The 26,922-nt window shown below is 44.7% G+C and overlaps 2 protein-coding genes across 4 annotated transcripts in view; one reads left to right on the top strand and one right to left on the bottom strand.

The window, feature by feature from the left end:
* Positions 1–20,851, bottom strand: part of wdr59 (WD repeat domain 59) — a 25,283-nt gene extending 4,432 nt beyond the window's left edge. For 2 of the 3 annotated variants that reach the window (XM_040158279.1, XM_040158362.1), the window contains exons 1-23: positions 20,698–20,851; positions 20,196–20,318; positions 19,143–19,192; positions 17,812–17,947; positions 17,573–17,658; positions 17,412–17,492; positions 17,051–17,088; positions 15,570–15,658; positions 15,351–15,467; positions 15,065–15,142; positions 13,815–13,971; positions 12,428–12,507; positions 12,206–12,335; positions 11,020–11,141; positions 10,410–10,574; positions 9,810–9,905; positions 9,476–9,580; positions 8,541–8,662; positions 7,678–7,831; positions 3,156–3,289; positions 1,211–1,292; positions 739–851; positions 89–239 (exon numbers count right to left, since the gene is read on the bottom strand). In XM_040158279.1, coding sequence (XP_040014213.1) covers positions 89–239; positions 739–851; positions 1,211–1,292; positions 3,156–3,289; positions 7,678–7,831; positions 8,541–8,662; positions 9,476–9,580; positions 9,810–9,905; positions 10,410–10,574; positions 11,020–11,141; positions 12,206–12,335; positions 12,428–12,507; positions 13,815–13,971; positions 15,065–15,142; positions 15,351–15,467; positions 15,570–15,658; positions 17,051–17,088; positions 17,412–17,492; positions 17,573–17,658; positions 17,812–17,947; positions 19,143–19,192; positions 20,196–20,249 — 2,340 coding nt within the window. In that variant the 5' untranslated portion in view covers positions 20,250–20,318; positions 20,698–20,851. Of the gene's footprint in view, positions 1–88; positions 240–738; positions 852–1,210; positions 1,293–3,155; positions 3,290–5,471; positions 5,529–7,677; positions 7,832–8,540; positions 8,663–9,475; positions 9,581–9,809; positions 9,906–10,409; positions 10,575–11,019; positions 11,142–12,205; positions 12,336–12,427; positions 12,508–13,814; positions 13,972–15,064; positions 15,143–15,350; positions 15,468–15,569; positions 15,659–17,050; positions 17,089–17,411; positions 17,493–17,572; positions 17,659–17,811; positions 17,948–19,142; positions 19,193–20,195; positions 20,319–20,697 lie in introns of all 3 variants that reach the window. The other variant, XM_040158441.1, reaches the window with a different exon arrangement.
* nob1 (NIN1 (RPN12) binding protein 1 homolog) lies at positions 20,510–26,917 on the top strand. The gene is made up of 10 exons (XM_040159500.1): positions 20,510–20,644; positions 20,850–20,982; positions 21,424–21,557; positions 22,304–22,375; positions 22,475–22,618; positions 23,354–23,491; positions 24,193–24,420; positions 24,738–24,835; positions 25,021–25,165; positions 25,908–26,917. Exons 1-10 carry the CDS (start codon positions 20,576–20,578, stop codon positions 26,175–26,177), a joined length of 1,431 nt encoding a protein of 476 aa, XP_040015434.1. The 5' UTR covers positions 20,510–20,575; the 3' UTR covers positions 26,178–26,917.
* The last annotated feature ends 5 nt before the right edge of the window (positions 26,918–26,922 follow it).

The following is a 26,922-nucleotide window of genomic DNA, read 5'->3' as shown; positions in this document are numbered from 1 at the left end:
CTGGACACTCAGAGATGAAACTCCTCTTCCAATCTGACTGAGGAGGACACACATGAAATAGACTATTCAAAGAAGACAACAGACTTACGTATCGTGAGTGGTGCGAGGGGAACATGGAGGAGCGTGATGGGTGGTGTCCGTACAGAGAGTAACAGTCTGGAGGTGGAGCCTGAGATCTGAACACACTGCACAGCATGGCCAGAGTCTGAACGTCACTCATCTGACTGTAGTGATCCAAACTGAAGGGTTTGACACACAAACAGACAGAGTTTAGTTTGTCACAGTTTTCGTCAAAAATATGTAAAGATTGTTTTTATGACATTTACATGATTCTTTTTTATCCTGTCAAAACTAAAATACTCCCTCTGCTGTAGAGTGAAGGAGAATTTTAACCCGTTTGATCCAAGCACAGACTGGAACAGGAATGGCTCTCAGTGGAGCGCAAACCTCCACCAAGGAGTGAACCAAGATGAAAATGTGTAAAAATGCCCCTTCATGCAACATTATCTGCCTCAAAATGTAACAGGTTCTCCCCCGGCCCAGGCCCTGTCCCTCCACCAAGTTTGGTGCAAATCGGTTCAGTAGTTTTTGCGTAGTCCTGCTGACAACTAAACAAACCAACAGACCGGCACGGGTCCAGGAATGACAACAGACCTTGTGAAGCTACAATAAGGATCGATATTTCAAATTCACCGCACACCTTAGCTCGATGTGACTGGAAGAAACAAGTAAACTCACAGAGTCTCCAGCAGGTGGCGTCCAAACGGGTGTCTGGCCCAGGGCGTCTCTGTGTCTGGGTCTGAATCTGGACTCAGGTCCTGACTGGTTGCTGCAGACGCCAAAGCCCACACCTACGCTCACAAAAACACAGATTGTGACAGACTGGTCTGTATGAATTTTGAAGAAATTCATTCAAACTATAGAAGAGTTGAAACTTTTAATTCGTTTTACAACGTCGGGTCGAGGCAGAGTGATGGACTTCAAAATGTCCAATAAGTTTCAAATCAGATGACATTCGCAAAGCCGACTTCATTTTAATGAGTTTTCAGAGTTTCGAACTTGAGACAGTTGCTGTACCAGTGTCCCCATATGTGGATATAAGCTAAATTTGGGACCTGATTCCTGTGGGAGATTTGAGACGTTTTTTTCTTCGTAAGGAGCAAAGAAAAGAAAAGAAGTAAAGAGCAATATGAACAGATAAAATCCTTACCTTCGCCACGTCTCTGCGTCCGACTGTGAGTGCTGCTGCGGCGTTCCTCTGACATGTGTCCTGGATGTCGTTCACGTTCAGACTGAACGGGACAGAAAACAGCAGCCATTAAAGAGAAATGACTAAAACAAAGAACATATGACTTCACAGACAAAGTACAGACAGCAGGGCTGCATTCACGGACAAAACATGATCTGAGATACTGTACTTTGATTATTATATGTTATCAAGGTATGGAACTGATGATTATCTTCGTTATCGATTAATTGTTTAGTCTGTAAATCATAGGAAAACAGAGAAAAATTCCTTTTACACTTTCCTAGAGCACAAGGCGACGTCATTAAATGTCTTTTGTGCGACCGACCGTCCAGAGAACCACGCAAAGCAGCACATTCTCACATCTCAAATGATTAATCAGGTACCGATATGGTTACCTATTACCTATTTTCTTTCGATAAACCAATCAGTTTATTGACTGAATGTTAGAGCTCTGAAAGCAACAGGTACTGTCTGTGTAGGGACATACAGTATCATTCATAAAAACAGACGTGAATCGCACAACGAATCAGCCAACGTCCAACAATGAAATCACCCGATCTTCAGAGAGTTATTTCTGAACAAAGGGCACAAAAGATTTCACCTTCAGTCTCACAACGCCGAAAAAAAACTTTTGGATTTTATGTTGGAGGTTGAATGGTTAGTGGTCGGCAGCTGGTAGACAGCACAGACAGTAGATGAATGCTCCTATATGCCCTGAATTAAGACCACTAGCATGTTCTTTAGGAGTATTTCTGCCCAGTATCATGTTTATCAGACTGTACATCCTTCCCATAGGCTCAGTGAATCAAAAGACTTTGCTTCGAGTTATCAGGTCGGAGCTGGTTGACTTTAAGCGGAAGGTTAAAAATGGATTCCTAAGATTTGAACCTTAACCGGTCGAGACCCAGCCAAAAGACCACTGATTTTATATTTAAATATGTAATGTTAAGTCCTCTATAGGTTTACTGTGAGTATAGACATCATCTCACACTTTAAGAACCTTCATGAACTTCATGGTGTTACATTTAAAAAAACAGTCTGGGAGTAATCTCTGCCTGACAAGTCAAATTCTGGAGGAAAAAGTACTCTACACATAGAAAAGTTGTTGAGGCCAAGGTCTGGTTTCACCGGCTCTAAGACACCGACAGTGGTTTTATGCAGACACCTGTGTTGATAACTGAAATTTGACATTTTTGTGGAGACATAGTTGTGACTGGAGGTTTCAATGGGACTGGATGAATTTTCATTAAGGGGTCGTTTCACCCAAAATACAAAAACCACGGTTTTTATGCCACTACTCCGATGTAACTGGTTGACACTAAGGTTTGAGGATTATCCAGAGTGATGTGGACCCTGATAGAAGAGAGGAATATTTGTGTACCTGTAATTTGGTTGAAAAAAAAAAGAGGGGATTTCTGTTGGAGATGCTTTGACCAGCTACCTTACAGCTCTACTTTGTGTTTAATTATTTGTTGTGATTGACACGTTAGGCTTTGAGATCGAGGAATGTCAGCTAGAATTGCAGCTAGTGAGTATTTCCATTATTGATTAATCTGCTGAGTGTTTTTTCGATTAATCAAATACTCATTTGGTCTATAAAATATCAGAAAATAGTCAAACATTCCTGGTATAATTGCTCTCAGCCCAAGGGGATGTCTTCATATAGCTTGTTTTATTTGACCAAATGTCCAGAACCCAGAGATAATTAGTTTATTGTCAAATTAAACCAAAAAGGATAAAATCCTCCCATTTGAGCAGGTACAACCAGGGAAACGTGGCTGAAAAATGACAATTAATTGATTATCAAAATAGTTGCCAATGACTTATCTTTGGATTAATCAATTAATTGTTGCGGCTCCAATACCAAGTGTATGTGTGTTTGTGTTTGTACGGTCTGGTCTCTCACATGTAGCTCTCTCCGAGGGCTTTGTGGACGGGGAGCAGACAGGAGATCTCCTGGATAATGACTTTCCCGGCCAATTTGATGGGACGGTTGCCGTAGTCTGTCCCCTCGCGCTTCGTCTTAAACCGCCGGGATTTCTGATGGACGGACAGACGGACAGACGGGAGGAGGAGGGAGACAGCAGGTCCAGAGGAGACAAAGCACCACCTGATTAAAAGTGGTCTGGATGACAAATTACTGACAGAGACTGCTCACACTGCGAGAAACTGACCGAGGGTGATGAGGCCAGATTGTTTCTTTGAGCAGGTACAGCTGTTACTGTGAAGGACAACGTCCTTTTGTGAGGAATTTTAAGATACCACCTGAAATTTCTGAGGGGAATTTATACAGTTGATGCAGTAGTTTTCATAAAACGTATGTATGTCGTAAGGATATCGCTGGATGAATTGTGATGTTTGGGACAAAATTTACACTTAACAGACCAAACTGAAGGGTCAGCGGGTCCCAGAGATCATCAGGGTTCATCCTCTGTAGAGCACGAATATCTTCAGTACATTCTATCAAAATCTGGCCTGTCAGATTTGAGAATTGTCAAAATTTTGAGATTGCTAGTTTAAAGGCTGAATGAGTTTCCTGGTCATGGAACGGCTGCTAATTGTAAGTCTACGGCAGGAAAACTGTTTTACAGGTTTGTTTCCCCTTGAACAGTCAAACTCTACGCGTCACTTAAAGAATAATGAGGCACTAACAAAGAAGCGTCTCCTTTCCCTGCTGTGGATGGTTCAACAGTACAACCGTGACTCGTCAGTTTGTCTCTAAGCGCTCGCAGTGTCAACACATGGTTAGTTTTCAGTTTATTAATAGAATAATGTGGCCTGAACATCCAAATTACCTCAAAAATGCTTTAAAAGCTAAGTTAAAACTAATTCAAAGTCATCTCCGCTCTGGTGATCACAGAAACTTACCTGCAGATGTTAACAGTTAGTGAACATTAAGACACATCGTTGCAAAGCAGAGAGGAAGTCAGGCAGCAGAGTTATTTGTTGAGGAATGAACTTCAGTTGTGTGTTCGGACGCAGAACTTTGCAAACAACGCCAGTCACTGTTGCTCCAGTTGTTGCCCTCTGTCAGCGGAATAGGCTGCTGGTTGCTAAGCTAACAGTAACCTACAGGACGGATGTTCAGGCAGCGCTGCAGAGTTGACAGCCTCACAGAGCCGCTGGAGTCGACTCTTTGCCAGTGTGACAGAGGTCAAATGGATGTTGATAGGTTCATTTCCCGTAGTTATTACGGCTCATTCTATTGGGTGGGTTGATATGTACGACGCCACTGACAAGTCAAGATCCACATAAAGATGATGAGCTATCTCTGAATGACAGATGGTTCTTATAAAGAATAGTTTGACATTTTGGGAAATCTACGTGTCTCTTGTGGTTAATCTGTAAAAAACCAGAAATGAAAAAGTCACAGTATGTGGTTCTTTAAAAGTGTGAATTTGTATTTGATTGTCTGAAACTGAGGTTTTTCAAAATTCTATTTCAACTCCATAAAACGCTGTTTCAAAAGCACTCGATTCAAAGCGGTTAGGGTTAGATTCAAGATGCCAGGTTCAGGGGTTGCAGCTTGTGGAGCACATTTTTCTTATAAACTCCTTGATTTTGCCAAATAAACACAGTTCACAGCTGAGCTGCAAAACAGCAGTGGGCTGACTCCCAGTACATCGTCTGTTCTATGACTATAGACCGTGTGTGCGTAAGTGCATTTCATTTCGTGACTTTTATTACGTTATTTTATCTTATTATTCTGACTGGCAGAGGGTAATCTGAGTTTAGCTCCAGCCAGAATGAATAGTTCATTGATACATTTGTCGAGAATTTGAGTGTATTTTTTTCTTTGTGTTGCTGTTCTCTCAGTAATGTAATGGAGTCAGAGCTGTACAGAGTTGGTGTTTCTCTTCCTTCTGTTTGTTCTGTTCTGCCTGGCTTTTAAATTGGTTTAATGAAGTGCACGGAAGAGAACAAATAATCTGCATTAGACTGTTGTTGAAGGCTCCACGTAATTCGTCTGGGATGCCACAAGGAGTTTGTCTTTAACATAAGTCTGTAATTTAAAAACAAAACTGACTTTCAAGCAAACATATCAGATATAATCCCACCATAGAGTTTGACTCAGATGAACACATAATTCAAGTTCACTTTGTCTCAGGCTGTGTTAGTCGGAGGGACATCAGCCAATCAGTGGCACGTTAGTGGCGGAGGGAAAGACGGGGGGAAAAGACGGATGGGTGGGTGGTTTGACGGAGGGATAGAGGCTCAGTACCGGCCAGTCACGGAGAGTTTGGACAGACCAGCGACGGGAGGCAGAGATTGGGAGCTTCTGATTGGAGGAAAGTGAGAAGGAGGAGTGGCCCACACCAGCATGGGGACAGGTGATTGGCCGGAGAAAAACAACACAGAGAACAAAAAAAAGCAAAAATAAACAAAAACCAGTTCACGTTCCCAGCCCCACGGATCCACACGTCAGCTCAGTGTAGATACTGTGGACTGTGAAGGTCATAGAGCTTCACATGGTGGTTGAGTGGTATTTGAGTTATTTACCACAAAGCTCGGTGCTTTTTTTTAGTATGGAAGTTCATTTGTCACAGAATTATAGAGTGAGAACAAGACAAATTCAAGTGTAATCAACCTGTGGCTCAATTCTTTCCCCAACTTTTTAGCTTTCTTCTTTTTGTCGTACTTCTTTAAATTTTTACTATTAACAAATGTAAGCTGCGTCCTCTCTAAACATTCTGGTACAGAGGGTTCTGGTTTGTTTTTTTGGAATTACTTTGTTATGTGTTTTCATTTAGCAACGCTACCGTTGCTCTTCAACTCCCTGTCACACTCTTTACACCGGGGACCAGCTGATCGCGCTGAAGCTGGCCGGCATGGCCAGAGTTCTTACGTTCCACCATTTGCCGTTGCTCTTTCGAAATGAATTAATTCAAACACTTTCTATTACATCATCAGGCCGTGTTTACAGGCAGTCTTGCCAAATCAGTGCCTTTTCAGTGCCCACGTTTCAGTCACTATTTCATACGCGTTCCGTCGTCTGACAACAGAAACAGAAAAACATGTAAATGGGAACAGCTTCATGGGGAACTAAGCTGCATTAAAATACTGTGTATGTGAGCACAGAGAGCAGGAGAGAAGCAAACAGGTGAAGGTCCATCCACATACCAGGTTTGGACCTGGTCTTGTTACTACTATGTATAGTAGTTTTTACTTATTACTTCCTACTGCAATTGTAACAAAGCAATTTCCCTTTGGGGATTGTCAAGTTTTTCTTTTTCTGATTCTGATTCATATCTGAAAATGTGCAGCCACAGGTTCATAAATACAGAACAAGTTGTTGAATCACTGAATCTGGATTCCGTGAACAGTCAGAAGAAGCTATGTCACATTCCGTCAGAGCTGCGTCTGTAACCAGATGACAAATGACCACGATGAAAAGCAGCTCGGTGTTACGGTGAACAGAGTTTACGCTCAGCTGGAGTTTGAATGTGATGAAAACAAACTTTCAAAACTGAGAGCCAGCAGCCATAAAGGAGACACAATAGGTCCTTGTAGTAGTTAAAGCACAGGTGTTGCTAGTAACATTGATTACGCTCCGTTCTACTTCAGTGTCCCAGTAAAAACCACGACAGTGTGACAATGAGCCGACATCAACAATACCAGGACCCCGACACTGAATTCAGGGTTGAAATGTCTGCTGTGAGAAAGACCTGCTCATCTGGCAGCTTAAATTGTTCGCTTACACTCACTCAGTGCTAAAATGAGTTGATCGATCAATCGATAAAAAATGTGTCAACATTTTCATATTGGTTTAAGTCAATTTAAAATAAGAAAGTAAAATAAACAATTAGGAGGAGCTACCTTTGGCATTTTAGGACATTTTTAAATGACTGAACAAATTAATCAATTAATTGACAAACTGCTCAACAGACTAACCAATAACAAAAATAATCATAAGTTAGAGTTCTACCATTCTGTCATCAGTTTGTCCCTGTGCTCTCATATCCTCACCTACTGATTGATTAGTGGTTACATTTGTTCTGTGCTCACTCAGTAGTTTTGTCTTTAATGAAATTCCATACAGCAGAGAAAGGGTTAATGGGACCAAAGCTCAGTCTGTGCAAACGAACAGAAACAGTTTGTTCCTGTTAATTCAGTCAGACAACTCCAAAGTCGCCTTTACACAGCCAGACCAAAGACGTGATCAGAGACACGCCAGAGACGTGGTCACGTTAATGTGTGTGTGTGTGTGCACTGGTTCTGTCTTTGTGAGGACCAGTTTGAGTGTTAGACCTCGTGAGTGAGGACATTTTGTCTGGGCTGTTTGAGGGTTCAGACCTTGTTTAGGGTTCAGGTTAGAACCAGGTTTAGGTTAGGGTGAGGGGCTAGGTAATGCATTATGTCAATGAGTGTCCTCACAAAGATAAAAGTACAAGTATGGGTGTGTGTGTGTGTGTGTGTGTGTGTCTCACCCGTTCTTTATAGTAAAAGGAGGAGATGGAGACGGTGTCTTTGTCGGAGCGGGTCGGGCTGCCGCTGTACAGCCGCAGAGTGCTCTGAGACTCTGAACGCATCTTCATCGGCGTCAACACTCCGCTGTGATAGGCCGACAGAGCTGACAGAGACCTGAGAGCACACACATTAGTCACACATTAAAGGAACAGTCCACCATTCTAGGAAGCCCTCTTGTTCTCCGTCTCCTCCAGAGTCAGGTGTTTCGGATCAGTTAAACACCAGTTTCCAGTGTTGAAAACTGATCTGCCAACAGCAGCGTCTACACTCAGCCGTAGACCAGTTTCTATCAACAGGGAGGTAAAAGCTGTCGTTGATTTCCTGAATCCCGTTACCTTTGGGGACTTTCTAAGGATCCGTGGATACCCTGTTTTGACTAAACTGATTCACACGCGACACATTGTTGGAGGAAGTTGTCCTTTTCTGAGGAGCTGATACTGGCAGCGAGGCCGTCAGAGTATCCAGACCAGGTAACGTCTCAGGTCACCACAGGTGCGTGGGCTTCCATGGAAAACCGTGCGAGAAAGCACTTCCCACGGCTCTGTCCCACACCGTATACAGTATATAGAGAGAGGAGGACAGCTGCTGGTGGTGGTTTATACACATCTCATCCCGTAGGCCACGATAATTCTGGTGTAACAGCCTCAGCCTGACTTTCAGATTGTCATCTTGACCAGTCACATTCTGAGAAACACTGAGTTTTTCCGATTTGATTCCAACGTCCAGTTTATTTTAAAAGCCTCAAGCACAGTGTTTTGGTTTTGTCGTCGCGGGTAATGGGTAAACCTCTCTGGAGACCTTTTTTTATTTATTTATTTTTTACCTGGGAGTGGGCTCGGTGGGCGGGGCGGAGCGGTGCATGGTGATTGGTCGGGTGAAGTAAACCAGACAGCCGGTGCCACAGAAACGAGCGCCGGAGGTCCGGGGGAACGGGATGTTGGCGTCCTGGAAGACAAAAGATCATTTCCTCACGTCACGACAGGATGTCGTCCTTCTCTGTTCACATCATCGGTTACGTTAAACGTTCCAGCAGTGACCTTGTCATAAAGAACTCCCTTAAAGCCCAAACTTCAGCTTGACTTAGAGATTTCCTACATCTCCCCGTCAGTTGTGTGAACAAAGCGAAATCTCATTCTGGTCTCTGTGTAAGTTCAGGCTGGATTTGAACCTGGGCTGCTGCGGTTACGGGCTCAGCCTTGAGGACGTGCGCTTAACCAGGCGAGCCCAACATTCAAACGACGTTTTGACTGGAAACCTGCAGTGACTCCTGGACTGATTGACAAGTCTTTTAATACAGTGACTAACACGAGACAAAACTGAGTCATAATCTGTGTTCTGACGCTGTTTGTTAAAGGTTTATTTACATCAGTAATGTTCAGTTATCATCTGCTGACAAACAAAACCTCTGCTTGAATTACATACTGTATATGTCGATATCTGTAATTGACGTGGTTGTAAATATACAGATTGGGCCTTTAAAGACATCTTTGCTTTTCCAGCGCCCATCACGAAATGTGGCCTTTGGTTACCACTAGGGCTGCAACTAATGATTGTTTTCAGTATCCGTTATTATCATCATACATTATTAGTTGGTTTTAATATGAACAGACCGATTGTTGAGTCTATAAGATGCAGACGTCGTCGTTTGTCTTGTTTGGTCGGACCAACAGTCCAAAACCCAAAGGTTCTGAGTGTAGTGCGATAAAAAGACGAGGAGGAAGGCTTTTCCTGCTGTAGCAGAGTCTAGATGTGTGTTACCTGATAGGAGCCGTAGGTGTTGGTGACGCGAGGAAACGCCTGCAGGGCCGGAGTGACAGGGTTGGAGAGGACGAAGGGACCGGACGCCGGACCGTCTTCCTGAGTCTGAGAGAGGACACAAGGATACAGAGATGTAGGATCAAACGGTTGATGTCCAGGTTGGCTGAGAATACTGTGGCTTTGCTGTGTGTTTGTTAGCACACCTGTGAGAAGGGACACTGGTTTAGCCTCGTTCTGTGTTCCCATATTATTTGATGGGGGCCGGGGATCATTGCATCACGTCAACGAGGGACCCCACAAAGACAGAAAGACAAACCTGCGTGTGTGCTCTCACCATGTCAGACTCCAGACAGGACACCAGCTGTCGGACACACGGCTCCAGGCAGTTCTGGTTCCTCTTCACCTTCTGGAGAGACGTGTCTGTCAGGATCTGAAAGGAGACAAAGACACATCTGAAGTCAGGACACCATCTTCAGAGCTCAACGCTTTCCGCAACAGCAAGAACTCATCCTTTTTATTCATCTGTTTATTCTGAATATTTTTAAAAAGACGAATAAAAAACACAATAAGAAAATCCAGAAAAAATTGGATTACTGACGTAACATTTGCACTCGTTAATTTTAACCATTTATCAGTCCGAGGTATATTTTACTTACTTTCCGCAGTTTTCACCCAGCAGACATACTGACTTACAAACACAGATATAACTAATAAAAATGGATCAGCGAGCGTCATTATCACATTTAAACATGTTAGATCCGAATTATTAGATTCGTAGTTTTGCACGGATTATTGCTGATCACCAATACTGATCACATATTATTGTTATAGCAAAAAGCTAAGGATCATATCGTTCAGCCGATCACAGAACTAACTGGTGTGTACAGGACTGGTTTTTTATAGTGTGCTGTGGTGCGTTCAGGAGCGTCTGTACCTTCTGGATCTTGGTCTTCATGGCGGAGGAGATGGTGGTTGGGGAGACGAACTGGAAGGTCGGTGCGGCGTTGTTGGGATACTGGGCGGGAAACTTTACCACCAGATGAACCTGATGGCTGCCGAAGTGAGCCGACACCACACAGCTGCGGTTCACCGCGTCCATCTGCCAAAGAACCCCAACACTTTCACAGTTCCTGATATCACCTTCTTATTCACAGTGGCTGATGTTTACTGACTTTTCACTATAGAGCAGGGATGTGAAACCAGCTTGCATTAAAAATGGGGAGAAACAGCTATATTAGTGAAAGAAAAAACTCAAAATACAGCTGCGAGCACAAAGGAGAACCACAAGGAGGTCTGGAGAGGACTGTGTGTGAAACAGCCGCTCTTACTTTGAAAGGGCAGCTACCTGCGCCAGCCGTGAGACGTAAATAATCTACAGATACAAAAGTCCGGAGGGATCAAGACACTGACAAGCATATAATTCAATTCCTTGTGAAGTGATTTTTATTCCCAGGATCAGTGGTTAAAATGCTTCACGTAAAGAGACGCTGCTGAAATGTGGTTTACATGTCGAGGCCCAGGCAGTCTGGATGTTACAGTCTCACCTCCACGTTGACGTTTCTGATCTGCAGGTTGACCAGAGAAAACTCCTGCTGCAGGGTCTGAGGGAGACCTGAACCCACCACCGAGTCCTGGCGTCCTCCAGAGCTCAGAGAGCCGTCCTGATCTGAGAAGTGGAATAACAGAGGGACGACGGGGAGGGAAACGTGAAGGAGAGACTGTGTTTTCAGTTTTCTGTTCCTGCTCCGTGGCCAAACGTCATCGATAGCAGCGACCATGACGTTGAGGTGATGGTGGTGAGACGCTCCAGTACAAACAGTTCAAGACGCAACCACATTCACAGAAAAAGGTGGATCAAGTCCAAACACAGACATGTACGCAGTTCTGTTTATACCACATCTGGGGCCGGATGCATAAAACGCAGACGCCTGGTTCTGCTTTACAAATCTCTCCGGCAGTTTGACAGAAAGGGACGTACGCTGTTGACAATGAAATCTCAGTCGTCAGAAAGATGATCAATGATTGATTTATGGCGCTCATATTGAAACGGACAGCTGAGGATCGGGTTAAAACATTACTGACGGGGAAACAATGGCTGGAACGTGAATAAAAAAGAAAAGGATTCATGAGCTCAGATTGCTGTGCAGAGTTTTAAAAACGCACTAAATGTCACAGCATAGTGTTTTGAGTTACTACACCAGAAAATCAACACACCTTACATTTCGGCCCCGACAAAAAATGACGCAGTGCACGTGCTGATGGACACACATCAAGCTTTGAGTTTGGACTGTTAATTAAAGTTAACAAAGAGGTCGTAAATGATCATTATTAATATTAAAATGATTTGTTTTTGTTTTCCAAGACCAACGTCTGCGAGACGTCTCACCGCCATCAACAGAACACTCAAAAATAAAGCGTGATTTCGTATTCATACGGATTTTTTTGAGTATGCTGCGTTTTATCATTCTTCCAGAGCACAAATTCACGAGCCCAAAACCCGATCACACATCATGTGTAGTCCGGTGTGTAATATGGAACTGGACAGAGCTGTTGCCTCGTCCCCGGAGGCCAATCTGGCTCATGGTTTGATTCTGGGTTTCACAGTTTATTGATACAAGTTTGAACACACACGAGGAAAACCTTGGCGCTGCAGTGAGCGTTTTAGTCCAGAGGAGGTCGGACACCGACAGAACTGCGACTGAATTCTGTGTTGATACTTTTCTGTCTCACCCTGCAGGTGTTCGGCGGCAGGACCGATGCCGTGTTGACTCTCGGGCTCCTGAGAGGACAAAGACTTCTCTGACTCCACGGTCAGAGACATCCCCTCCATCAGCTCCTCCACCACGTCACTGACACACAGCTGCACCACAACAACAACGAGCAGTCATCAGAATAAATCGGGTCAGGAGAACAGGTCTGTCTGAACTCATCTCTGTGAGGCTGCACGCTGACCTTCTGCAGCTGAGGATCCACCCTCCATATCCTCAGGGTCTGATCTCTGGACCATGTGACCAGCTGGTAATCCTTGGAGCCTGTAGAGTCAACAACAACTTCCCTCACTACCTCCATCTTACAAGAACTACACAGCACGGACAAACTAACACCGCAAACTTACATCGATATCTAGAGACGTGCCACTCTGATAATCAGGAAAAAATCTCATCTCAAATGTAGACGTGATGTCAGAAATGTGCAAAAAGCTGAGATTCAAAGCTCAAAGCTCATTCTCGACTTTTTAAAACAGTCGCTGTTCTGGAGCTTTCAATCACATCACGTGATCTTCCTCCGCAGATGAAGCTACTCAGCTGTAATGGAACTGTAGATGATGTAGCCACCGTTAGCATTAGCAGCCGTTTACTCACCAGTCTAGAAGTAACGTTGTGAGTTCAGCATCAGACTTCATTCCTTTACTCACTACTTCTTCCTCCTCTCATGTTACACTGAGGACGGACCGGACGCTACAGTGACTATCGGAAAGAGACGGGCTGTCGCAGGGCTAGCTGGTTAGCATGCTAACTTCAGCGGAAGGAAAGAAGTGATAGAAACCGACGCGAAACCAGAGCTAACAATGGTGTTTTTTTCCACCTCTGGACGCAGCTGTTGGTGAGTAAAGGCGTGAAGTTTGACGCTGAACTCACAACGTTTCTTCCAGACTGGTGAGTGAACGGCTGTCAATGCTAACAGTGGCTACGTAGTGATAGCGAAAACTTACATATAGCACCTTTAAACATTTATGATTATTATCTTAACAGTTCGATTTTCAATCTCAACTTTTTCTTTAATGAGAATAAAATTTATTCAAAATCTCAGATTTTCAGAAAACAAGGACGAGAAGTCCTCAAAGTGTTCAGACATTTAAACAGCTACAATTCCATCTTCTGCTGAGGAAGATCTCGTGATATGATTGAAAGCTCCACGTGGTAGGATTTAAGGTTGGATAGGATTGGTCTCATCGTCACTAAAGGAGGGAATCTTCTCTACATATTTACTGAAATATTCATAATCACATGATGTGTGTAGAACATTTGTGACTGAGGCAGAGAGCGATGGATGGATTTAAAGAACCACACTGGTATTTTAGTAGATTCTCTGGTTCTCTGTCTCCTCCAGAGTGAGATGTTTCTGTTTCAGTTTCATCTCTGTGTTTCCAGTACAGACTGAGGTCCAGGCCATGTTTAGCTTAGCTTAGCACAAAGACTGGAAGCGGGGGCAAACTGTTAGCCCAGCTCCATCAAAAGAAATTCACCTTCGACAGTCTGTCGGATTCACACAGAACTCTTTGTTTTTTGTCATTTCTGTCATTTTCGGAGGGGGGGGGCTGAAAAGTGCGAGCGGTCACCTTCTTTCTGCGGCCTCCACCGGAACTCAAGCACCACGTCGTCGTGTCCGACGAAGGCGTGGACGGGACTGTTGAGATCCAGCGTGCTCCACAGCAGCAGACTGTTCTCTCTCCTCAGCTGAGGAACCATCACTGTGACCAGACCGTTAGAGAACGGCTGAGACAACACACACACACAGAAAACATGACATGTCACTGATACACGACATGTAGGGTTGGGGTTTGATAGCATTGTATTTCATCTGAATCCTTTCAGATCATTTCTAAAAAGTTATAAATAAGGATTCAGCTCAGATCTGGGATCAGAAGACAAAGCACTTAATGAAAATACTGAATGAACCAACATTAACGTTGGTAGCTCCAACCTGAACATGAGCTGAAATATTGATCACTGATTGATATTGATTGGTGTGACACAGTGAAATAACAGCCGGAAAAAACTGACTTTTACATCTGATTCTCAACAAACTACTTGATCCAGATACATTGATCTGATGCATCAAGAGTCGCAGCGGGACTCTCCCGTGTTTAACGAGCAGAGTCTCCGCTCTGGTCACTGCCGGTGGTAGAGAGATGTCACAGAGGGATGGGGATTAACCAGCAGACTACAGTTTCTTTTTGACAATCGATTAATTGTTTAAGTTGTTTTTTAAATCACGTTTTTCTTTTGAACTGTTGATCTGACAAAACAAGACATTCGGGGATGTAACCTCGTGCTCTAAGATACTGTGATGGACATTTTTCACTCTTTTCTGATGCTTTGTAGAGCAAATGATGAATCGAGAAAATAATCAGCAGATGAATCGGTAATGAAAACAATCGTTAGTTGCAGCCCTAAATTAATTAGCTACAGCTGATTTAATCTACTGCTGCTGCCATCTCTCGTTTTACCTGGAGAAATGAGAAGCTGCAAACGTTACATGACCTTTTTCTACATAAAAAATAACCAGGAGGGATGATCGGGGTATTTCACTGACCGGACACTGGATCCAAAACGGATCTGGCTGTGGGAACCCTTCCAGCATATCATTGGTTGATTTATTACCACATGTATCTGCATCCTGACCTACGAAAACCTCTACAGTGATCAGTGCTATCCCACTTTGATCTGGATTATCAGATGCACACTGGTCAGGGTAACCTACTGCAGGTAGCTCTATGACTTTGACGTCTTCCTTCTGTCCTGTTCCTCTGTCTCTCTGGTCTTATTCCGCAGAGCGTTCGGTGTGAGCTCAGGTGTTGATACTCACCGTGTACCTGGCCTTCCACACCGGCACCTGACAGGACAGGATGTTCAGGTACTTTCTGGGCTGGCGGTAATCCCAGAACTAAAGGCACACAAGAGAAACAGCAGAAGCGACTGAGTCCGGCTGCCTCTTCAGAGTCATGCTATTAAAAGTTTGTCCCACAAATCGAATCTTAAGTCAGGTCCTTAAATAAAACGGGAGGTGTAAAGATGTCCAGCTGTGGTGTCCCTCAGTGTTCGCTCTCTGATGTAAACAGTTGTAAGAACCTGACGGGATCGGCGTTTCTCACCCTCACTGAGTTGTCCTGGCTCGACGTGGCGAGGATGAACTCGTTGTCTGGATGCCAGTCGAGGCCGTGGATCTTCGACAGGTGAGCCGCCACGTACTCCGCCGCCGTGTTCGGCTTCTGTTCAGAGGAAATTAGGCAAACACAAACACACACACACACACACACACAGCTCAGCGTGTGGTTCAGAAAACATTTGCTGACGAGAAGTCAGTGACTCACTCTTTTATCCCAGATCCGTACGTCTCCATCATGACTGGACGCGAGCAGGTACTGGTTCTTCCTGTTCCACTTCACCTGGGACGCCCCGGCTGCAGACACGAGAGACAGAGAAGACGGGATGAGAAGAGGAAAACAGACTCCAGAGTGAGGGCAAAACAGCTGTCAACTTTCAGAAAACACTGCTTAACTACACACCATGTTCACTTCCTCTTCTTAATCTCTATTTTTCCAAATCATCCCTCAGTTTGTAGATTAATGAAGAAAAGGTAAACAAACAGGAACTTTGATGTTGGAGGAAGAAAATATGTTTCGTCCATGGGTCAGTGGTGGCATAAAAAAATCCAATTCCCAAAAATACATTAGAATACATCAGAAAAAAGACACCAACTCGTGTTTGGGTTCACAGGATTTTTTTTACGCCACAGGCCCAATTTTTTTCCTCTTTTTTGTGGATTAATTTGCCTCCTGCCAGGCAGCTGTTTATTTCAGCTCATTTCTGCGAAACAGGCAAATACATAGAAGCTAATCCATCGCAACTGTTCGCTTTGTTTTATTTTCTGTCACAGTCGCGTTATTTTCAGGTGGTAACAGGTTTGAGAGCAGGAACCCTTCGCTCCTTAGTGACACATTCGAGGACACTCCGACATCTGAACGCTCACAGTCGGCTGCAGAAAAGCATCAAACGAACGAGCTCTGTCTTCTGAAATCTAGAAAAAAATCTACGATGCGACAACAGTAATTTGACTTTGGTCGTCGTCGTTTTTCTCAAATTGTTACGATTAAAAACGCTCCAATGTTATAGATTAAAATGTCATCTGCACAGAGGAGTCCATCAGTTCAGAAAATCAAACCAAGACGATAAACAATACACACACATGGAGGCTGCAAGAAATCTGAATCTGGACCTGGGCCTTTCTTTTTCTTTAAATATTCAGTGAACGGCACATTTTTCTGTAGGACTGACACCAGATCCCGACCAATAAAGCAGCCGATGTTAGTTGACTGCAGATGTGTCTGTACCAGTGTAAATGTCAGATGATAAATGACAAGAAACTGAAGTAGAGAAATGATTAAAAAAAAGTGTCACGTTCTATTGTTTGTAAAAAATAAAGTAGAGACAGGTTCGTTTTTACACTGTCAAAAGCGCTGATCAGCACATTTCTTGGTCGCAACTGTTAACAAAACTAATTGAAGGAAAAACATAATTATTTCTTATTGTTGAAAATTATTATCGGATTAATATCATTATTGGATTTCTTTAACTCTCAAATATCAATATCGGCCTCTCACATCTCGAATCAGCCTGGTTACACCTGAAGTCGAGTCCTAAATATGAAATACTGAAGTGTCCTGGAGAAAAATCCCTTCTCTCAAACGCATCAACACAGAATAAGGAACTATCAGGATGAATAAACCGCGACCGTGGTGGGTTTTCTTTCTGCAGATAGAATGAAACACAGCCGGGTCCTTTGAATACTCACCGACAGCCGACAGAGCCACCGTGGGTTTGCGAGTGTCTCTGTGGAGTCAAACGGAGACACAGAGGACATGAGACAAGAGACACTGGTGGCATCTGGCAAATCTGAACTGTGTATTTCTTTCTCTCTCGACCTCGTAAACAAAAGTTGACAAAAATGGGTGAAAACATAAAGAGCGAACTCAGGACTTTGAATGAAAGCTGGACACTTGAACATCTACAATCCAGCGACAGAGAGGCAGACTCCATCTTCTGATGAAGGTCATGCGATATGATCAAAAGCTCCAGATCTGCTACTAAATGGACTTTGTGCGAAACTGTGTTCTCCACTACATCATTTCATCATGATCACGATTTCCTCCGACCTGGTGTCCCAGATGTAGATGTAGGTATCCACTGAGCTGGTGACCAGGAACTCCGGTTCAAACCAGGACCAGTCCAGATCGCTGGAGACATCAACACACCACAGAGAGTCAGTGAAGGCATCACAGAGAGTCCAGACTGTGTGTTAACCTGCAGACGTTACCTGATGACCCGGGTGTGTCCCTGCAGGGAGGTGTGAACTTCTCCACAGCCCTCCCTCCACGAGTACAGATCCACACGCTGATTACTCTGAACACACACACGCACACACACTGAAAAAAATGCTTTTCCATACAACTGTGTGCTTTTTATTTGTAATCTTTTGTTTCTTTTCAGATCAGATTTTCTTAACGTCGGATCCTGTCCTGAACATTTTCGTCATTTTTTAACAGCGGGACTCACCGAGGCGGCGAAGACGTGGGACTCTGATTTGTGCGGGTTCCACTGGACCGTCCCCACATCCCACTTGCTCTGTCGGCCAATTTTCCGAGGAGGTTCAGACGGAGCCTCCAGGTTCACCATGTACAGGAAACGTCGCCTGAGAAGCCAGAACAACAAGAGCTCAGCAGCAGGTTGTAGAAGCAGTTTGTGTGACGATGTGTTCACTGACGGCATTTGTTTCATTTTCTTTTCCACCGGGTCGACTCTGCTCCTTCATTCCGGTTCGATCCAGATCATGAGTGGACTCTTTAAACCTGCACTACCTGACGTTTCTGTCCACTGGTTTTCAGCAGGAACATTAGTGAAGACGTTAACGTATCATGTTGAAGTTGTGAACAAAGCGGCACCAGCTCCATGAATAACTGTAAACTCAGAGTTTTGGTTTCATGTTGTTCACGTTCATCGGAGTTCTCAGGTCCTCTGTTCAAAAGTGAGGAACCGGAGGAAGCTTTTCGGTCTCTGTCACGACTTCTACACTTTAGGTCTAAACGTTACAAAACCAGTGCTGGAGACTCACTAAGTACATTTACTAGTACTGTACTGTACTTGATTGTCTCCATTTTCACTTCTACTCCACCACGTTTCAGAGGGAAATATGGTACTTTTCGCTGCACTACTTTTATCTGGTAACTTTAGTTACTTTGCAGATTCAGATTAATTTTAGAAAATATAATCCACAAACAAATGACGATGTTTTATTAAAGATTAAGATGAGACTTTATTAGTCGCTGGGGGGAAATTCACAAACGGCGTATATAAAGTGATTAAAGTCAGCTCCACCTTTACCAGCTGCAACATTAAAGTGATAAACAGGTTAAAGCATCAAAAATTATAATTGAATTAAAGATTTCAGGTTAGTTAAGTGACAGTACGGGCTGTTTTTAAGAGTCAGCATGAGAGGGTCAGATCTCACATTTCACTGGGTGGCGGTGTTGTGATGACAGGATGTTAACCAAGTGTCATGGAGCTGCGTGCAGTTAAATGTAAAATAAACACTGATTCTTAGGGGGAGGAAGAGGTTTTGTGTTGACTCTCTATTTACAAGCTGAAAATCTACCACAGGTGTTTTCATTCTCAGTCAGCGTGAGAGCAGCTCGACTGTTGCTGCTGTTGATAAAGTTTGTTATAACTGCTTTCACCTGCAGCTCCGTCAAACCTCTAACTAGTCTTTAACCAGTCTGAGGGATCTGGTTTTCTGCCCTGCACTGCTTCCTCCCATCAGTCAGCGTGACAGTCAACACATCGTTTTCCCACAGTGAAGAACTGTGATGCGTTCTGGTGCCTGAACTTACCCGGACAGCACGGCGTGCGAGCCCAGGCAGTCCACGGACATGGCGGTGGCCTGAAAACATGAAGAAGAAGAAGGAGGAGGAAGGGGAGGAAGGGGAGGAGGAAGGGGAGGAAGAAGTGACGGTTGATCTGAAAGCTGCAGGTAACAACAGCTGCTATGAAACAAATGACCACAAACACATCAGTTATTTACTATTTGCTGAATACTTTGTATTTTACGCGAATACGGTTGTTTGTACCTGTCACCTCTGAATGACCACATAGCATCTGGTGGGGTTTTTATCATTAGTAGTGATGCACCGATCCAACACATCGCATCAGTATCAATCGGTATTAATCAGGATTAATGGTTTGAGTCATTGTCGAAGAAAACTGTACCGGTTCCAGCTCAAATGAGAATGTTTGCTGCCGGTTTTATGATAAACTGAATATGTTTGTGTTTTTGATGCTTGGCGTTAGAAAAACGTGGTGGTTGCTTTTTTTGTGTTTTCCGACGTTTTTCAGATCAAACAATCTAGTAATCGAGAAAATAATCAACAGATTGGACGATAATTAACATAATCATTAGTTCCAGCCCTAAATAACTTACTTTTACAATTAACTGAAGAAAATTGTTGTGAAGTTATTTTCTGTTTCCGTATTAAATCCATGCAATAAATGCTCTGGATTAACATTGTGTTAAAGGCCTTGGTAAATGTATATTTTCACAATGAATTTCTCTCTGTACATATTGATTTATTCCCTCTACTATTAAATTACTGAGTCTCTGATCATGTTCTCTCCTTTCCGGACCTGCTCCTCCTTCCGGGACGAACCTGTAACCAGAGCAGGTTTACTACACCATAGATACCTTAATCGGTTACTCGATTAAAATCGACGAACTGCTGATCGAGAACAGAGTATCGCGGTGTAAACTTGGACTGTGGGCTGTAGTTTAGTGTTTTACTGTGTTTAACGGGACCTTTCCTGAGGTTTCCCGCTGTTAAACTGTCCTCCACCTGTGCACCTGGGCTGACTGACCCTTTATTCGCCCCGGAGCTTTCGCACAGAAATACCTGGGCATCCCGAAACTCCACCACCACATTCTCGCTGCTCCAGCGAGCCGCCATCTTCCTCCGTCTTCTACCGTCAACAACACGTCACGTGACCCCGAGGACATTTGACGCCGCGTTCAGGGACTGTGGGAAAAACGGTAAACCGGTAAACCAACGAGATGATTCTCGGTATTCTCATACGGAAAAATTCCGCCAATCCTCGGTTTGCTGCGGTGTCGCAGAAAATTTCTGCCATTAAAAAATACTTGACGAACAAAAGTTAGTCGTGATAAAAATCTATATTTTCATGGTCATTTAAATTGACGCGTTGGTGGCTTCTTATCTGTCACGTGGCCTCGTCGTCTCTTCTGATTGGTCGGTCCAGTTGCTGGTCATCCAAGATGGCACCGACCCTGGTGGAGCATGTTGTGGCTGACGCAGGAGCGTTTTTAAAGAAAGCTCCTCTGCAGGTGGGACTTTGTTCACGGTTCGACCTTAAGCACATTCATGAGATCATACCCACCTGTCAGGTGATGTTTGTGCCGCCAGCGCTGTCGGTCGGTGAGACTGCGGAGAGGGAAGCTGCCTGTGGCGGAGGCCCGCAGACGCGCGGAGCGTGTACACGGACGGTTCCTCCCTGATGGTAAAGTTCGTTGTGTTGGTTTGTTGTTGCAGGATATCGGCAGGAACATCTACACTCTGAGAGATGTGGTGGACGAGATCAGAGACAAACCCACCAGGAGGAGTCTGGCTTTCCTGCCCTACCAGCTCAACTTCAAAGAACCGCATCCCGAACACATCAGACACGGTAACTACACTACACTGTACCTGAACATATCACACACGGTAACTAAACTAAACTACACTACACTGTACCTGAACATATCACACACGGTAACTAAACTAAACTACACTACACTACACTAAACTGTACCTGAACATATCACGGTAATTAAACTAAATTTAACTAATCTAAACCTGAACATGTCACATAAGGTAACTAAACTGTCCCTGACCACGTCAGTAGGGTTGTGGTTCATTAGCTTTCAACACATTTAATTCCTTTTCCCTTCTCTTACCTAATCTGTTGATATTCGTCTTTGATCATTTCTAAGTAACTAGAGGTTATAAATTCACCTGTTTACCTGTATCTTCACCTGCACCTTGAGCGAACAGCTCATCGTGGGTCAGGTTTTGCTGAAGCCCTGATTATGAAGCCGTTCGATGTGCGTTTGTTGTCTCTGTTCAGTGACAGAGTTCTCCAAGAAGACCGGAGACTACCCGAGTCTCTCAGCCACCGACATCAAAGTCCTGGCTCTGACCTACCAGCTGGAGCTGGAGCACGTCGGCTCCCAGCACCTGAGGAGAGAGCCGGAGATCAAGGTACCTGCTGAGCAAACGACCCCCACACACAAGCTGAATCACGTGCCCTCGCAGACTCTAGTCATTTCTGGAGACGAGCTGAAATCTGCGAGCCAGTAACTGAACGGTTCTGATATCAGTAACTTATCCGTGATGCTTGCAGCTGTGCCTCTTTACATATTGGCCAGAGCAGATCTGGTCAGAATGTGCAGTAAAAAGCTCCTTCGTATGAGCCCCAACATTAAACCCTCAACTGAGGCTCCTGGCACCACAGCTGGACAAAACCAGCCTCTGCCCGTTTGGTCTGAACCATTCAGCCTGTTCATGTGCTGCATGTTCAGTATGAAATCTGACTACACCAATAAACCTATACTACAAAAATGAAAAAAGCACACGTCTTGACATCGTCGCGATGGATTATGGGTAATTTTCTGAGCGAAGTCTGGTTAATTCTGCGCCCTGCGTTGACTCTCTGGAAGACGGCAGAAAGTGGACTTGATGAGTTGTAGATGTGGGCAGCCCTCAGCACTCACGGACTTCCGGGGGACGCATACGTTAAGTCCAACAGTGCGATGAAGTCCTCTGGTGGAGCTAGGCTAGCAGTTTCCCCCTGCTTCCAGTCTTTGTGCTAAGCTAGGCTAAATGTGGTCTTGTGGGATTGATTCACTTGACGTCTACTTCACATTTTACTTCAGACTCTCTTTGAACACGGTCTGATTCGGCTCCAAATATCCAGCAGAGTAACTTTTATATATTTCCTGTTTCAGGTTAATGTCCACAGCACACAGCGCCACCCAGAGACTCCTGTTAACGTTGCAGGATTTCACTTTCCCTCCAAGGTAAAACACAGATGGTAGTCTGACTTATCCAGGCCTGAACTTTGTCTTAACTGTGTACATGAGTCAAAAACAGCGTTTTCAACAGCGTTGTCTCTTCAGAAACCTGCGGACAGTTTGAGCAGCAGCAGACAGACGGAGACGGAGACGGAGACTTCAGACCCCAACGACAGTGAAGAGTTTAACAGCTTCCAGTTCTGGAGGGAACCGCTGCCGACCGTCGACAGCGACCTGCTGGAGCTCCTGGTGAGTCGGACCAACAGTCAACTCTCAGCCTGCATTTGGCTTCAGCCGCCAAACGTCAGTTCTGTTAAAGTCACAACATTCATCAACTCATTTATTGGGATTTTGAACATGTGTTCAATCAGGTCATGGATAGTTCTGTATACCTGTAGTTATGTAATTATATCTAGGCTTTATTGATTAACCTGCTGATTATTTTTATTGATTAATGGACTGAAATGGTCTTTAAAATGTCAGAAAATAGTATAAAGGCCCATCAGTTTCCCAGGTGTCCAAAACGATCTTTTCAGTTCAGCAGCGTGTTTTATCAGCATCAAACCGACTCTGAGCTCACATCATCGGACCTACTCACCAAAACGCTCACGGTCTGATACGTGCTCCTAATACCGACTGAAGGAACCACAGAGGAGCTGTAGGAATGTGTGGGGACCCTAGAACAAAACGTCAAACACAGTAATAATTAAGCCAAACTGTTGCCTTGGTGCATGCTGGGAGACCCGTCCCCCAGAGACGCTACAATATCCAGTTTACAGTAATACAAAACAGCAAATCTTTACAATCCTTTTTCTTCATAAATGATTCAATGATTGGTTGACTAAGAGTTTCAGAACTCCTCTAGAAGAAAAGCTAAGTCATCAGGTTTTCAACAATTTCATATTGTGATGATAAGAAACGCTGCGGCCTGTAGAGACGTTCAGTGTTGTTTAATGTCTGTTATCGTTGTTGTCGCTCCTTCAGGATCCAGTGGAGGATTTGGATTTGAATAACAAACAGAACCAGACGTCTCCTGCGACAGCTGACGGCGAAGAGTTTAACAGCTTCCAGTTCTGGAGAGAACCGCTGCCGACTGTCGACGACAGCCTGCTGGATTTACTGGTGGGTTTCCAGGACTTAGATTGATCAGGTGGACTCAAAAACCAGTCCATCATGCTGCTCTGTGTCTGCTGGACGTGGAACAGTGTTTCCCACAGGTTGAGAAAAAATGAGTTAGTTTGAAAAGAGTGAAACGAGGTGTTCCGAGATTTACCTAAACTGAAACCGAGTGCTTTTATCTAGCGGGGCGGGTCTTAATCCACCTGGAGCCTATGCACAGGAACCGCTGTACTTTTAACTGATAATCAGCTGACAGTCAATGACATCGCTACGGCAGTCTGAAAGAAGCCCAGCTCAGCCGAGCTGCGCTTCCTTAGGTACTCAATTGTTTCGGGACGTGTGGGAATCGCTTTAATTCCACGCCAGAGTCGTGTATCACCTTCTCTGCCGTGACGGCACCGCACGTTGAAACCGGACGGTTGGATCGTTGGCATCACGCGGGCTGATCCGCTGAACCTCTTCTGAAACAGAGCCGGTTTGATAACACGTTAACTTGTGTCAGTCGTGTATCAGGCTGAGAGTTCATGTGAAGCCAAACGTCTCCTGATGCGGCGTCAAATTGTCTCATGAAACACAAGCGGAGAGACGGAGCCGTTCTGGATCCTGATTGGCCGACAGCAGCAGGTCCCTACTGTGTTACGGTTGTCGATGGGTAGCCGTGATGGTGATGGGGTGTGTGTGTGTGTGTGTGTGTGTGTTTTCAGAAAGCGGATGGTGTGTCAGTATCAGACAGCAGGTCGGACACATCGCCACAGACAGAGGACCAATCAGACGACGAGGACAAAGAGAACGAGCCTGAAGAGGAAGAGGAGGATGATGGAGGAGGTTGGATCACTCCCAGTAACATCAGACAGGTGAAGATGGAGTCGGCTGATTGGACGGCTCCTGCTGATGTCAGAGTCGGGTGCCTGACCACCGACTTCGCCATGCAGGTATCTGTCAGAAATGTCACCTGGAAGCAGCTTCTCATTGGTCTCTGACTTTACTCATCCTAAAAGCTTCTGTGTGAGTTCTGTTTCTCAGTCGGTCTGAAAGTTGGTGTTCTCCGGTGTCCAAGGGGACGTCTTCAAATGTCTCGTTTTGTCCGACCAACGGCCCAAAGCCAAATATATTCAGTTTAGCATCATACAGGACAAAGAAGAGCAGGAAATCCTCACGTTTGAGAAGCTGGAACCAGAGAATGACGATAAATCAATTATCAAAACGGTTGCCGATTAATCAGTTCAGCTCTGACCTCTTATCGTTCCAGAACGTTCTCATTCAGATCGGACTTCACATTCTCTCTGTTAACGGGATGGTGATCAAACAGGCGAGGAACTACATCCTGCGGTGTCACGCCTGCTTCAAGTGAGTACAGTCCCAGTCTGTAAAAAACAAAAAATAAAGGACACGGGCTCGTTCAAATGTCAGGGATTTGAGAGCCGTCCGGGTCTGGCTCCAGACCAGAGCGTCGCCTTCTTCAGGCTCTGCTGCTAAAACAAACGGTCCCGTCGTTGCTTAGCGTTTTAATCTGAATGTGTTTTTAATTCCAGGACGACCACTAACATGAACAAAGAGTTCTGTCCCCACTGTGGAAACAAAACTCTGAAGAAGCTGGCGGTGACGGTCCGCGATGACGGCAGCATGCAGATGCATTTCTCCAAAAACCCCAAAGTGCTGAACCCCAGAGGACTGAGGGTGAGACACCATCACTCACCTACAATAAACACAGTGTAATCACACCCAGGTTAGGGCTAGTCACAAGTCCAGCAGACCGCGCAGGCGTGAATACAGATCTGCTCCGACGTGCGTGACCTGATCTGAACGGGTCAATCCTGAACAGCCCATTTCATCTTTCCTGCACTTCAGTTATCGAGCTGTTCCCCAAATCAGGCAGAGTCGGCTTTTCTAACCGATGCTGCGACTCCGGGGCAGGAGGGGTCGTCTTCGGTATATTCATTTGTCATGTACTTGTGGCTCATGCTGTTTTCTGATGAAAATAGTGTTTACTCTCCTGCCCAGTCTGTGTCTGTTCAGCTCAAGGAGCAACAAGGAGTGTGACCTCCGTCGAGTGTTTCGGATTAATATGAAGGCAGCAGTCACACATCCTGACTCCATGCTGAAACAGCTGCCAGGTTACGGACTTGAAACCTTCCCAGTTTCCCATCTTAATCCTGACGACGGGCTCTGCAGGATTCCCAAACAGTCTCCAGTTTTTAATGTCCAGTTAGGTGGTCTAGGTTGATTTTCCCTGATTCTTGTTGCAGTGTCAGGTTCTGTAGCACCCTCTCTTCAAGACTCCTGCGATCAATTGTCTGCCTCTAATCGTGGACTAATCAGGGCCAGATACCGCACTGCCGAGTACGGGTGTAGTTTCTTGGTATTTCGGGTCAGTCTGAAACCAGCAGACTCATTAACCTTCCTGGATCTTGTGTTTCAGTACTCGCTGCCTCTGCCTCAGGGAGGGAAACACGTCACCAACCCCCAGCTGGTTGAGGACCAGCGTTTCCCCCAGCAGAGACTGTCCCGAAAGGCTCGTCAGAAGACCGACGTCTTCAACCCGGACTACGTGGCCGGAGCCTCGCCTTTCTGCGAGAACGACATCTACAGCCGAGCGGCCAACCTGCAGATCAGAGACGGGCAGTGTGGAGGCGGCAGGAGACGAGCCAACCCCAACGCTGCCCGCAAGAAGTTCGTCAAAAAGAAGTGAAGAGCTGTCGGACATTTGGACACATGAAGACACAGCGTCCTCAGATTTGTTTGACCTCACAGCTGTTAGAGATTTCAGGACGATACAGGTGGTTTTTCTTGTTTGATACCTGACGCTTTCATCCAACCTGGATCTTACCATTATAATTATTATTATTATAATTATTATTTATCATTATTATTACTATTATCATTATTACTATCATCACTACTCCTCCTCCTCCTCCTTACAGAAATGGACAAAAGTACCAAATAATGTAATAAACTGGGATTATGATCCAGTCCAAGGAAGGACCAGATTCACATCCTCCCTTCCACGGCATCCATGTTTGCCTATTACCTTTACTCCTTTTTACTGGTTGGCTCTCTCAACCCCTGGGGGGCCTCAGTTATCGTTTATCTCCTGGGCTTAATATTCAAAACAGTTCCCGCTTTAGGTGAATGCTCAACACAAAGATAATGTGTCGTGTGTAAACACTGACAGTCGATATGTTTACAGACATGAACTGAAAGGAAGGAAATAAATCTAAGACCTGACGGATGGGCAGGAATGTGCATGTGATTCGCAGCTGGTGAGTAAAGCAGGCAGAAACGGCGGTATGGTCCTTTAAACATAAAACCATCATTTCAAAGGTCAACAGACGCACTCATGTTAAACCCCCTGGACGCGTTGAGACTGATTTATCAGTGTGATGTTTGTATATTAATACCCAGTAAATTAATAAAGATTGACTTCAGCTGTTTCT

The sequence above is a fragment of the Xiphias gladius genome, chromosome 1 (genome assembly GCF_016859285.1).
Source record: "Xiphias gladius isolate SHS-SW01 ecotype Sanya breed wild chromosome 1, ASM1685928v1, whole genome shotgun sequence".
Classification (NCBI taxonomy): Eukaryota; Metazoa; Chordata; class Actinopteri; order Istiophoriformes; family Xiphiidae; genus Xiphias; species Xiphias gladius.
The sequence above is the reverse complement of the archived record's forward strand: the minus strand, read 5'-3'. Positions and strand labels throughout refer to the sequence as shown.